The sequence below is a fragment of the Penaeus monodon genome, chromosome 16 (genome assembly GCF_015228065.2).
Source record: "Penaeus monodon isolate SGIC_2016 chromosome 16, NSTDA_Pmon_1, whole genome shotgun sequence".
Classification (NCBI taxonomy): Eukaryota; Metazoa; Arthropoda; class Malacostraca; order Decapoda; family Penaeidae; genus Penaeus; species Penaeus monodon.
In genome coordinates, this window is record NC_051401.1 from 13,947,707 (window position 1) to 13,960,058 (window position 12,352).

General features: G+C 33.5%; 1 protein-coding gene across 3 annotated transcripts in view; it reads right to left on the bottom strand.

Annotated features, from left to right (window-relative positions):
• Positions 1-372: 372 nt before the first annotated feature.
• The window catches only part of LOC119582527 (AP-1 complex subunit beta-1-like), a 14,209-nt gene continuing 2,229 nt past the window's right edge, over positions 373-12,352 (bottom strand). The window contains exons 2-21 of one of the 3 annotated variants that reach the window (XM_037930838.1): positions 10,874-11,043; positions 10,588-10,736; positions 10,212-10,457; positions 9,645-9,838; positions 9,129-9,303; positions 8,691-8,878; positions 8,075-8,201; positions 7,718-7,845; positions 7,395-7,575; positions 6,896-6,997; positions 6,616-6,780; positions 6,279-6,426; positions 5,529-5,654; positions 3,295-3,418; positions 2,883-3,132; positions 2,546-2,717; positions 1,891-1,908; positions 1,614-1,652; positions 1,196-1,350; positions 373-900 (exon numbers count right to left, since the gene is read on the bottom strand). In XM_037930838.1, the coding sequence (XP_037786766.1) occupies positions 826-900; positions 1,196-1,350; positions 1,614-1,652; positions 1,891-1,908; positions 2,546-2,717; positions 2,883-3,132; positions 3,295-3,418; positions 5,529-5,654; positions 6,279-6,426; positions 6,616-6,780; positions 6,896-6,997; positions 7,395-7,575; positions 7,718-7,845; positions 8,075-8,201; positions 8,691-8,878; positions 9,129-9,303; positions 9,645-9,838; positions 10,212-10,457; positions 10,588-10,736; positions 10,874-11,003 (2,892 nt within the window). In that variant the 5' untranslated portion in view covers positions 11,004-11,043 and the 3' untranslated portion in view covers positions 373-825. Of the gene's footprint in view, positions 901-1,195; positions 1,351-1,613; positions 1,653-1,890; positions 1,909-2,545; positions 2,718-2,882; positions 3,133-3,294; positions 3,419-4,944; positions 4,954-5,528; positions 5,655-6,278; positions 6,427-6,615; positions 6,781-6,895; positions 6,998-7,394; positions 7,576-7,717; positions 7,846-8,074; positions 8,202-8,690; positions 8,879-9,128; positions 9,304-9,644; positions 9,839-10,211; positions 10,458-10,587; positions 10,737-10,873; positions 11,044-12,352 lie in introns of those variants that run through there. The other 2 variants (XR_005229644.1, XR_005229645.1) reach the window with 2 other exon arrangements.

The following is a 12,352-nucleotide window of genomic DNA, read 5'->3' on the forward strand; positions in this document are numbered from 1 at the left end:
GTGCAAAGTCCATTAGGTTCATACTAATATGGACTTGTGTAATAAAATTCAGTTGAAATTTGCCAAGTTTGTTTCTTATGCTTAAATAGTTATATTTTATGAAACTTGCTCTTAGATTACATGCATTTCGATACTAAAATTAGTGTAAAATTTAGCAATAAGAATAGTGTTTGTGTTTGCTTTTAATTCTAAATTCAGCTAGTTATTACACTGTGATTAACATCATTACAATTATGAAAATCATTCTTTAATGAAGTACATATTGTCAAATATTAAATATAGTTTATAAAATTGGTATTCTTACTTTCATTCATAACCAACAGATCAATCTAGGCCATTTATTACTCATTGACAAGGAAGGAAATAAGGCAATAAATATTTGAATTTTATTTTTACATTTAGCTAGATTTGCCTTTAGTATAATCATTTTATGAAGGAGGTTTCAGGAATGTATCTGATGAAACAAATATACTACATAAAATCTTTTTACACTACATATGATTCTTGGAAGAGAACAGATACACATCACTGGACACTAAATATTTACTGACAAGTAGCTGGGTACAAAGCACAATATACCACCTTAAACAAAGCAGCAAATGGAATGAACAAATGTACATCCAGGGTCTATCTTTCTTCATATACTTATCTATATATCTAATATACACATTAAAACCGATAACAAGATGAAATAATAAAAATATTAAAAAAAAAAAAAATATAAATCTGCTCAAGATGATGTACAAGGCAAATTTTCTTTTACTTTCTCATTTTACATGCCATTTAATTCTATATTATGAACACAATATTTCACTTCAGTACAACTTAGGAGTGCAAGATCCCATCAAATGCTTCAAAGATGCCTTGGGCAACCTCAGTGGCTCTTGACTTCAGTGATAACTGAAAAATGGAAGTTTATCATTAACTTCAGCTATATTTCACAAAATGCTCCTTAATATGATCATTTTGAATTTCAATCAAATGTTATATTTTCATCTATCTGAAAGCCAAAATGAAAACACATGACCCTTTTTCCCTACCACATGAACTAAATCTAATGGATAGTCATTTGACTTCTTTTTTTTTTTTTACTATTTATAACTTCCTACCATTTTTAATCAATATTATGAACTTAATACTGTAAGTTTTATGTAACCAAGAAAAACTAGGAATAAAACAAACCAGCTTGACTTACCACAATGGTTGGATTTCCTGGCTGCACTTTAAGCTCTGTCAGAACCCAGATACCATTAGTGAGCTTGATGGACTGGTAAAGCATATCCTGACCCTCCACATTTCGCTTTGCAATTGTGAACACATTGCAGTTTTGCAGCTTGTTTGAAATACCATCTGCAAAAGAACAGTTTCTTTTGAGGAAAGGAGCTACTGATTCCTATCTACTATTTTCTGTGAATGGTCACAAACTCGGTCTCTCCCATTAAACAGGTTCAAGGTTAAAAAAAAAAGAAAAAAAAAGAGGTTTTCTCTCCATGCATTAATGTGATTCTGAAGAGTACTTTCACACCTTGAAGAGAGCCTAATAATCAATTATTTGTAATCCATAACATATTATTGTATGGTCTTGACTGAACAGAGAACGCTTTTGGTCAGACCTTCATACAAGCAGGTGTCAGCAGCTTGGAGATTAGCAGCTTGAGAGAATATTGGGGTAAATATTGTTCCAGTTCATAAATACATTTCTTCAACATACAAAACAACATGCGGTCAAATATTTCAAAACCAAAATTAAGAAAAAAGAAAAAAAAAGGGAGTGAAAAAATCTGATAATAAAATTAAGTATCTGTATTTTACACTTGTACAATCTAGCACTCACAAAATTATTTGAGTATATACAGTATATTAATCATCTAGTTAAGGAACTATATTTACCCGTGGTAGATAAGCCATCTGTGGACAAGATACATGGTAGAATGAGAACATTACCATATCTTGCAATTATGTCACAAAATTTCATATAAATATGATTCAGATTCTCTATAAAATCAAAATTCATCAGCAAACAGGTGTCAATATTCCATGATAAAAATAATCATCATTAACTAGTTAAGAATGACGAACATGAAAAACAACATATAATTACTTATTTTGCCTCTGAACATCAACTTTTACTATAAACACAAAGTAAATTACACTATGAAGTATGTATCTACAGATTATTTTTCCCAGCAAGACAATGTGCATGTGATAGAAGAATATACTGAGAACTGTCACTTTAATCATTCTATCTCTGTGATAAATGCAGATTAGTTCAAGGCATAGAACATTCTCACACTTTCAAACAATATGATATAAAACACATGCAGTACACCCCACACAGGAAATAGTTTCTCTGATTTACTAAAATTGTACTATTGTTTCATAAAAATATTTTGTATATATCTTTAAGTAAATTTCACACCTGCAACACAAGCACCATTCACACACTGATGAATGTTAAACAGCATAAGCATGATAAAAGAAAGCACAAAACAAATACTAAGTCACTTACGAAAGGGAGGTAAAAATTCACACAAATACTACTCACCCGCATTCAGATTGATATTCTCAATGTTGAACTGAACTTCATTTTGACTTGGAATATCCTTCCAAGTAGAAAGGAAAACCCTCTTGTCCATGGCTCCATCCTCAGTAAAGAAGATGTGTATTGGCATCACTGTTGCGAAGTAGAACACATCCACGCTGTTCTTGATAGCAACCTTTGGATTTAATGATGCATGGTTGATTATTAACCTTGGCCAAGGAAAAAAGGAGTAAAAAGGAGAAAAAAAAAATGAAGACATACAAGTATGTTTTGCTCCACATGTGAAGGAGAATACAGAAACATAAGTGAAACTAGTATAAGCACCAGGACAAAAGCTCACCTGCAAATTTGTAAGTGGATCCATACGCTGAACCGGGCCATTGGTGGAGAGAGAGAGACTAACATCAATGGACTGGTTGGGAGCTAGAGGAGCAGCCACATTCAAAGGAGCTGCTGGTGTGACCCCAAAGCTGTTCTTGTTCAATTGTATGGCAAAGCCAGAGATAGGTTGCATTGCCTTGTTACACAGAGTCAAATCCATTGAAATATTTCCCATTCCTGTGGAGATAGTATAAAAGTAATCATTATTACTTTTCTATGAAAGGTGACCTATTACATTATTCCCATACAACTCAAGCAAAATATAAAAGGTGCTAAATCTAAAACACAGCAATACTATTAAGTTACAATTTGTGATAAGGTGGGCCAAAATTTACAAATTTCAAACCACAAACCTCAGAGTGAATACATACTTGCGTGAGAAAGTTCCTGATATTTCCATTCCCTTTCCACGATTAGCAGGCAACCAAACTTGCTTAGGTGGACTGTAAACTGGTGTGCTTGAGGAGCCAATGCCAAAGATATCACCTAGTAGCCCTGGTACAGGAAGAACAAACACATATTACATATGAATTATTTATAAACCTTACCTTACCCTAAAACCCTATCATGTTAAAAGTGGATATTTGGCTCATATGTGATAATGTATGTATAGTTACATACAGATATAATAATAGTTGGAATAGCAGCAATGTTGTGTGTTGGCATGCTGTGTGTGGATTGTATGACACTGACACTAGTAACTCAATTTAATTGATTGAGGATCATTACATCTGTTAACATAATGTATCATGATGACTATAAATAAGTTTACCTATTTGTCCGATGAAAAATATGTGAGTATGTTAAAAAAGTACTTTCTCCTCTATAATATATAATGTCCTGTTCAGATTTTACATACAAAATATGTTTTTCACTATACTACCTATACATGATTTGGGAGGGAAAAATAATGCTAATTAAACTCATCTTATAGGATGTCTGCTGTATAAAATTAATTTGTACTGGTTTATGGTTTATGACTTTCTTCTTGTTATCCAGGTAATATTATTACATCTCAATGTCAATGGTAAGTGAGGGACCAAAGACTATCTACCCTAGAAAAGCTGCATCTGGTATTGAAAACTGCTGTTTAATCAACAATCAACTACTCTTTGCCAGGTCAAAAGCTAATGTCATTTACATATTTACTAAATAATTGGAATCACTAGACAACTCTTTACATAACTGAAATTTTAAGTATAATCACAAAAAATGTTTACCTACTGCAACTGCACAATACACCTTATGAAATAACTAAACTCAGAGGTTAGCATTTTTATTCAATATCTTAAAGGATTTTTCCTTCAACCAACCCTTATCAGCTGATCACAAAAATGAATATGTATTTGAACTTCATATTACATGTGGTAAAATGAATAAAATGAATAAAATATGCTGATGACTAAAAATAAAAACTAAACATAATGCACAGTCCAAGTAAAATCACATCTCTGCCAATTACAAAAGCAGTGTGACTCAATTAAATCTCTACTCATATTTTCATGAAAATAAAAGAACAAGACATTTCAAACAAAATTTCAATATGAACTTGATGTAACAATATTCTCAGAGGGAATTTTTGCTTTTATTTGCATTTAACAATATACATAAACTATCAAGTCATGTCTATTTTCAGATGGAACCATACTAGAGATCTGCATAAGCTGAACAAGAGAGAATAAATGATGGTGTTAATGGGAATATGAGTATAAGTGTGTGACTGCAAGTTAAGGGTCAATTAAATATTAAAATTTTCTTCATCTACTTCAAAATAGTAAGTTAATATTCAAAGAGAATGAAAACTATGATAAATTCTATAATTGTACTCTGCATGAACCTTCTAATCTTCATCACTGGATATTTGGCAAAAAAGTTTAATATGATCCTAACATGCCCAATCTAAGATTTCAAAACAATATAATGCTAAAAATCTGACCACAAATATGGTAAAAAACAGTACCGAGGTATAGAACAAGTATTGGATAAAGACATGCTATAAACCCATGGTAAATCCTCAGTACCTGTGTCACCTTAGTATTAGCATTACATGGAAAAAAGAAAAATGTATATCAATTATACCATACTATATTCTTCTCGTGCCTAAATAATGTATTTGGAAAGATAAGCTTATCAAAGATAGTCTGACTTCATAAAATATAAACATATCACCAATAGGAAAACTAAAACACAATATGTACTTGCTTTTCTACAATGAAAATCAAGCTCACTGTCCTGAACCTGGCATAACATGATATATCATCATAAATAAGTAACTGATATATATTCTTGTTACTACTCTCAGAAATGAATTTTTATAATTTTAAACTTCAATTAAAAACCAAAAATTTTTTACTCATACATTTTACAAAAAAGTGCAACATACTTGTATATATATATTCTTGTTACTACTCTCAGAAATGAATATTAATACCTTTTAAATTTCAATGTTAAATAATCCTAAATAAATTTTTTGAGACTCATACATTTTACAAAAAAGATGCAACATACTTGTATATAGCTTGCCAACTTAGCACAAAGGGGAAAGCTCTCACAATGGCATAGAATACATTGTCAGGGAATGGATAAAGAGAGAGCAAGTGAGTACCTGCTGAGGATGTGGCAGTTGGAGGAACCCCTGGAGCAGCAGGGGCAGCTCCGACATCAGCCCCACCACCTCCCAAGAGGGAATCTAATCCACCGCCCAGGAGATCCAGTGTGCCACCGGAGAATGCTACCATGAGGGAGAAGGGGACAACAATCACGCATAAATATAGCATACTTTACAGGTTTAATGAGACAGTAGGATATATGGTTTGCTGGACTACTTAAAATTTATACTGCATACATGTGACCAAGACTGCATATTGATCTACAGCATATGTCTTTAAATTTACAGCAAATATCTTAACCCAATGCCGCCGGGTGGTTTTTCAATATGAAAGCCCTCGCTCCCGGGCTGTATTCGTAGTGGCCGGGGCCACGCCATGGGGCATCATAGTGTGCGAGGCATGATTGTACATGCCCCCAGAAAACCGGACTGGCACGCCATGGTACTTATACACATGCCACCCAGAATATATTCCAGGCATGCCATGGCATGTATGTACATGCCACCCAGTGGCAAGGTGTTAAAAGTATTTGATATCTATGTGATTTACAAAACTTTTCAGAAAATTAAAAATACTGATATCAAATTAATGATCTAAAACAAGACATGCACAGTATTGTCAAAATAAAGATAATAGTGAATGATACAGGAATGAGCTACAGTAGAAACTATAAAGTATTCAACTAGGTGATTCAAATATAACAGGAACAGTACTCAAATCAGATATAAAACATTACAAATATATACCTGGCTGTGATGCTTGAGGAATAACTGGCGGAGCATTGATATCCATGTTGAGTAAGTCTGGGATGAGGGAGTCCTGGTTGGGGATGACAGTGGGCTGTGGTGCTTGCTGCTGGTTGTCTCCACTCGACTCTCCATCACTACCAGAAGACTGCAAGGGAAATTTACATTATATATGACATGACGACTTCTTTCATCCTATGATTTTGGCAAGAAAGTCCCTTAACTAACCATCTCTGCATTTTCCAGTAATCCTATCTATCTATTTGAAGCAGTCACATTCATAAACACATCATTTAAAAAGAGAAGTACTGTATACAATCAAGATGTTTACACCAACCTTAGGAAGAGCCCTTCGGAGACCAGTTCTCCCTTCAACAAATGCAGAGGGGGGTTTATGGTACACCGATGCCAGTGAAGCAATATGGCATATCAGCTCATCCAAAAGGGTTGGTTCAATAAGATCGGTTTCTTCAGCAATGAGAGGCTTCTCGGCAAGTACAACCTGAAAAGGAGTTTTATTTGTATTCTTAATATTGCATGATAATTACAACAAATATGAAAACTATGTATACAGTATGTAAACTCAATGACTTCTCATGAACATCAGCCTGGCTTACTTCCTTAGCTGCACCAGGATCGGTAGACAAGAGCCTCCAGTAGATAAATCCTCTGTCTCGCAAATCTGGGTTGTCAGAGTCCTGGGTAGCCAGACTTAGTACCTGTGATAGATGAATATGTCTTAAGATCAGTCTTGGTATAATTCCCTTAATGATTTATAATTTTTAATTTTAAATTCTATAATACAAACCTTCCTTATTTCAAGGTGATAAAAGAAATATAACTTTCAAATTTTGCTTTTAATAATTTCTGTATCATTTAATTACACAAAAGCTTTTTCAAAACTAAAATTTTCAGATAGTTAAGGAATATCTTCTGAAATTTTCACTTCATATCTATATCTAATATTCAATTATTTTTATCAACATATCACTATATGAATAATATATTTTTGGCTAGCCTAACATAAGACTTCCAGAATGATTCTTCACCCTTATTTTTTCTTTTATAATTACAAAGGTAAAAAGCAAAAGGAAGATATCAAACTGTCACTCATACCTGTTGTACTAATTCCTGTGTATCTGTGGGTCTCTTCAGGAAAAGTTTGACAATTGCTGTGAGAAGCTGTAGCTGCACTTGTGTGTTCTCATCATGGAATCCTTCAAGGAAACTCTCCAACAGTTCATCTGCATTGTCAATTCGCTCTGCATACTCACCAATGATCCAAATCATTGATGCCCTAGTATAAAAAAAAATAATAATAATCACAGCATGCATAGAAGCTAATGCAAGTTTTTTTTTTATCATATTTTCATATTCAAACAAACCAGAAATACTTTTACAAAATCTTGGCAACAGCAACAATAACCAATGAAATGTACCTTGCTTCTGGCTCATCCAAGGTGTCAAGATTCTCACAGAGAGTCGAGATTATGCTTTCATATTTGTTGGGGTACTTTCGGAAGATATCCTTGATTACCACAATAGCTTCTTGAACGACATAATTTACCTGTGGAATTTCATCATATTGCAATAGATCAACTCATAAAAAATACTTATTCTAGTTATTCTACTATAACTAACTCTTAATATCAGTGCTCAATATAAATATAGAGCACAGAACTATCTCTTCTGCAAAACTCCAAATCAAGTGACTATTAATATACCTTGTAGACACAAAGTCATAAATCTAAACCAGCAATATGATCTAATAAGATTTCTAAAACAGCATCATTCACCTTTGTCTGAATAAGATCAAGCAGAGTAGACACACATCTCTCTGCAGATGTTTCTACTTTGATGGCACAGCGTCCAATAGCCCTTACAGCTTTTCGCACAAAATCAACATCCACTTCTGTTGCATATCTGGAAGGAAATGAAATATTATTTAGTAAATATACAATAAATCATTCATTTATATAGAAAGTACCACTAAAAGTAAAGCAGTTCTGTAGAAAGTCTTGTAAAAAGTCTCAAATAACATAAAATCTCCTTTGGAATTTACAAATGGCCCTATTAAAATATGAATCAAAACAAATAATAATGTATAACATTATCAATCAAAATTCCAGCCTTGTCATATATAAAGAAAAATGCCCAGAATAGGACTATCCAGAGACAGTAGAAAGTAGTAGTAGCAGTAAAAAAAATATATAATAATAATAATAATAATAATAATAATAATAAAAGGAAACACAAAATATGCTTACTCCTCAAGAAAACTTGAATGAAAGTTTGAATTCAAAACAAATAATAATCTATACCAACATAATCAATCAAGTAGTAGTAGTAGTCGTAGCTATAGTAAAAAAAATAAAGATGATGATAATAATAATAAAAACAAAATATGCTTACTCCTTCAACTCAGAGAGAACTTGAATGATATTGGCCTCAGATGCAAGACGAATCATGATGTCAAGCTTTTCAAGCTTCACATAAATTGGATCATTGTACTTAACAAAGAAGACCTTCATCTCATGCTTCAGAAGATCTGGCCTCTTCTGGACAATAAGGTTGATGTTACGTAGAGCCACATACTGAACCTGTGAGACAAAAAATTAAAGTTAGATTTTATTTAGACGCCTCCAAACACCTGTTTACCAAAAACAACAACAACAACAACTAAACTAAAATAACCCTTCATTAAACTTTACTCTTAAATGCTTATAATAGCATAAAATAGAAAGTTTAAATATGTAACATTTCACATATGAACTGAGCCTATCCAAGTAATACATATATCATCTAAAATATATGGATAAACAAATAAATAAAAGTGGATGATATACAAACCTCAGGCTCAGAGGACAACAGTGTGACCAAAGGAGGCGCCAACTTTTTGGAAAGGTTCTTCACAAATTCAGAATCGCTGACCATCAGTTCCATAAACTTCATAAGACATTTCACTGCAGACAACACTACTGCAGCGTTGGCATGGGCCAAACGAGGGGTAATTCGCTCGCAAATGCTAGTAAAGGAAAAATTACAATGATGTGAACACCTTAATGTATACAGAAGTCTGATCATGAAATGACAACACAGATATATTTCATTTTTTTTATTATTAAAACTATCCTACACACAAACATAAATAAAGTATTTGTATTTCATCACATGAGAAATATATCTGGTCTAAATGAATGACAAATATGCAAAACTAATATTACTAATTATACAAAAAAATAATTATTTTTATTTATCAATTCATTCATTTTTTCATCCATTTACTTATTTATCTATGTCACTTACTCATTTTTTAAATTATTTTACTTACACATTCATTTCATATATCAATTTACTAATTCTCACCTCTGTGCTTCCCGCTCATCCTTCGGGCTATATTGAGAGAGGGCATCGAGGATGAACACCTGTCCCCATTCTGTGCACTCATTCAGAGCAGTTAACAGTTTGTTGATAGTTGAGGCATTGAGCTCCATCAAAGGCTGTCCTGAACTGCTTGCTTCGTTAATTTCAGTAAGTGAAGCAACTGCATTTGCAACAACCTTTAAAATACACAGTCGACTAGTTAGATCTATGCAAAGGAAATTAAAATATAAAAGAATGATAATAAAACTACACTCAACTTGATAAAAGTTACACAACATGATATTCTGAAAAAAGGACTCTTTATATATATATATATAGCATACAGTGTTATTAAAAACATAACCATAGAGAAAACATTAACTACCTACAATGAAAACTATCCACACCATAGTTCATTTCAGCTCTACATTTTCCAAACCAATGAATCCTGAGGGTGTCAACTGCCTAGATAAGGCAAGCAGAAACACCTGTTACTGCCATGATGCCTCAATGATAATAATTAAATATAAAGGTTATTCAAATAAACTTTTAAAAACTTTTAACACTTACCATAGGATTGGAGTCTGATAATAGTTCTTTTAGCTGATCCAAAAATCCCTGGTCTTCTACCATAGAAGCATTAATATCATGCAACTTGGCTACGCAGATAGCAGCAGTCTTCCTTACGTATGGATCCTCATCCTTTAAACATTTGCGCAGAGGCTCACAAAGATATTCTGTGATCTTGTCCACACGAATGCATCCCATTGTGCGCACTGCTAAGGCTCGGATCAAAGGATTGGGGTCTTCACAATCCTTTATTTTGTAAAATTACTCTATTAGTAAATCATAGGCATTTACTAATAAAACCTTATTTCACAACTCTAAAAACTGATTTCAATATTTTTTTCATTGTGACTACATATCTTTACAATCTTTACATTACCTTCACAAATGTATTGACAGCCATGATTGCCATGTCTGGCTGGGACTTTGCATAATTCATCAGATAAAGATAGACAAGTTTTTTAAGTTCCAGGTTGTCAGTCTGCATACAGTTGACCACATCAGGGAATAGGGCAGATACATCCTTTCCTGTTAAGATAAGATGATGATAATAACAATAATAATAATAATAGAAACAATAATAATAAATAATAACAGTTGACTCATTCATCTTTATTCTAAAATAAGACAAATAAGAACTTAAAGAAACATGGATTAGAACTCACCAACTGTCATGGAAGCAATAACTTTCTTCACAGCTTCCTTCTTCTTCTCCTTCTTGTCACTATTCAGTTCAGATTTCAACTCAAAGATCTCACCCTTTTTGGTGGTTGTGAAGTACTTTGAGTCTGTCATTGTTGAGTCTTCCTTATATCAGCTCACTTAAAATATACTTCTGAAACACATCCTTAAAATCAGTTCAAATTCTACAAAATGGAGTTCAAGCATAGAAAACATTTTAGACAAAATACTCTATATAATATAGTAATTACCAAAATGCAATGTTTGGCATAGCCATGTTATCACAAATGCTACAGTCCAATGCCTGGTATTTAAAGACTATCTGCTTCATATACGCAAAATCTCAGATGCTCACATACCTTCACATTTATAAATTATTTCAGCATTTTAAGCTTATGTAACCCATAAAAACTAGTACAAATATATATATTTGAGTGAGTAACAATGAACTGTTTTTTTTGTTTTTTTTTGACAATATGAGTGCAATCATTTCATCTGCAGTTTGAATGAATCTTATGTAAACACCAACACAATCTGTCTCACAGAAATAAAAAAGAGATGAATACCATGAATGGTGCATTGCTTCATCTGCTGACACCAGCTCAATGGAATGAGGAGAAGAAAATACAAGAATGATGCTTATGTAATACTTCTAAATGACTGTCTTGGCTTAAATACCTTCAGCATTCTGCCAAAGGCTAACAAACATTCATCACATATATTCTTGCAAGATATTGCTTTAGATTTATTATTCAATAAAAATACCAAGAGAGGACTACAAATGGAACACAATGTCAGTGATGAAAGGTAAGCTGCATCTTTACTTGCTTCTTCTAATTTCAGAAATCAAATAACTATATTCCCAATGTACTGCAACTGTAAACAATACAGAGCCAAGACCGGATGATATGTTTTACACCTAAGTCCCTAGCAGCTGCCATTCCTCCTTGAGCATATGCAGGTATCCTGCACTGCTTTCTCTTCTACAATAGAAGTAAACATCCACCCTTGAAGGGAGCCGCCCCATAAAAGGACATGTCTTTTAAAATGAGGGAGAGAGACACGGCAGACAGGCCAAGCAACACAGGGTTCAACTGCACCACCTCGTCCTTGACCCTATGGATACAATACACCAACAAGCTTAGACCATTTTCACTGACCCACCCCAAGTCCATATCATGTGTCCTTCATATCTGATGGCAGCACTGATCAAGAACCTCACAACGCTGATGCTAATTCACCTACCACCATGCTCTTCACCGATGCCTGTTGCTGATCTATGCTATCTGCCGAAAAGGAACTCCTGTTGAACTGCCTCATCGCCTCCTTTAATGCCAAAATCCTCTCCTTACTCCGCATACCTACATCATGGTTGCCCTAATACTATGTACTAACTACTCATGGCTGTGCTACACTCCAGACGAAGACGATATGTTGCACATCAATGCGAAACCTCAGTCACA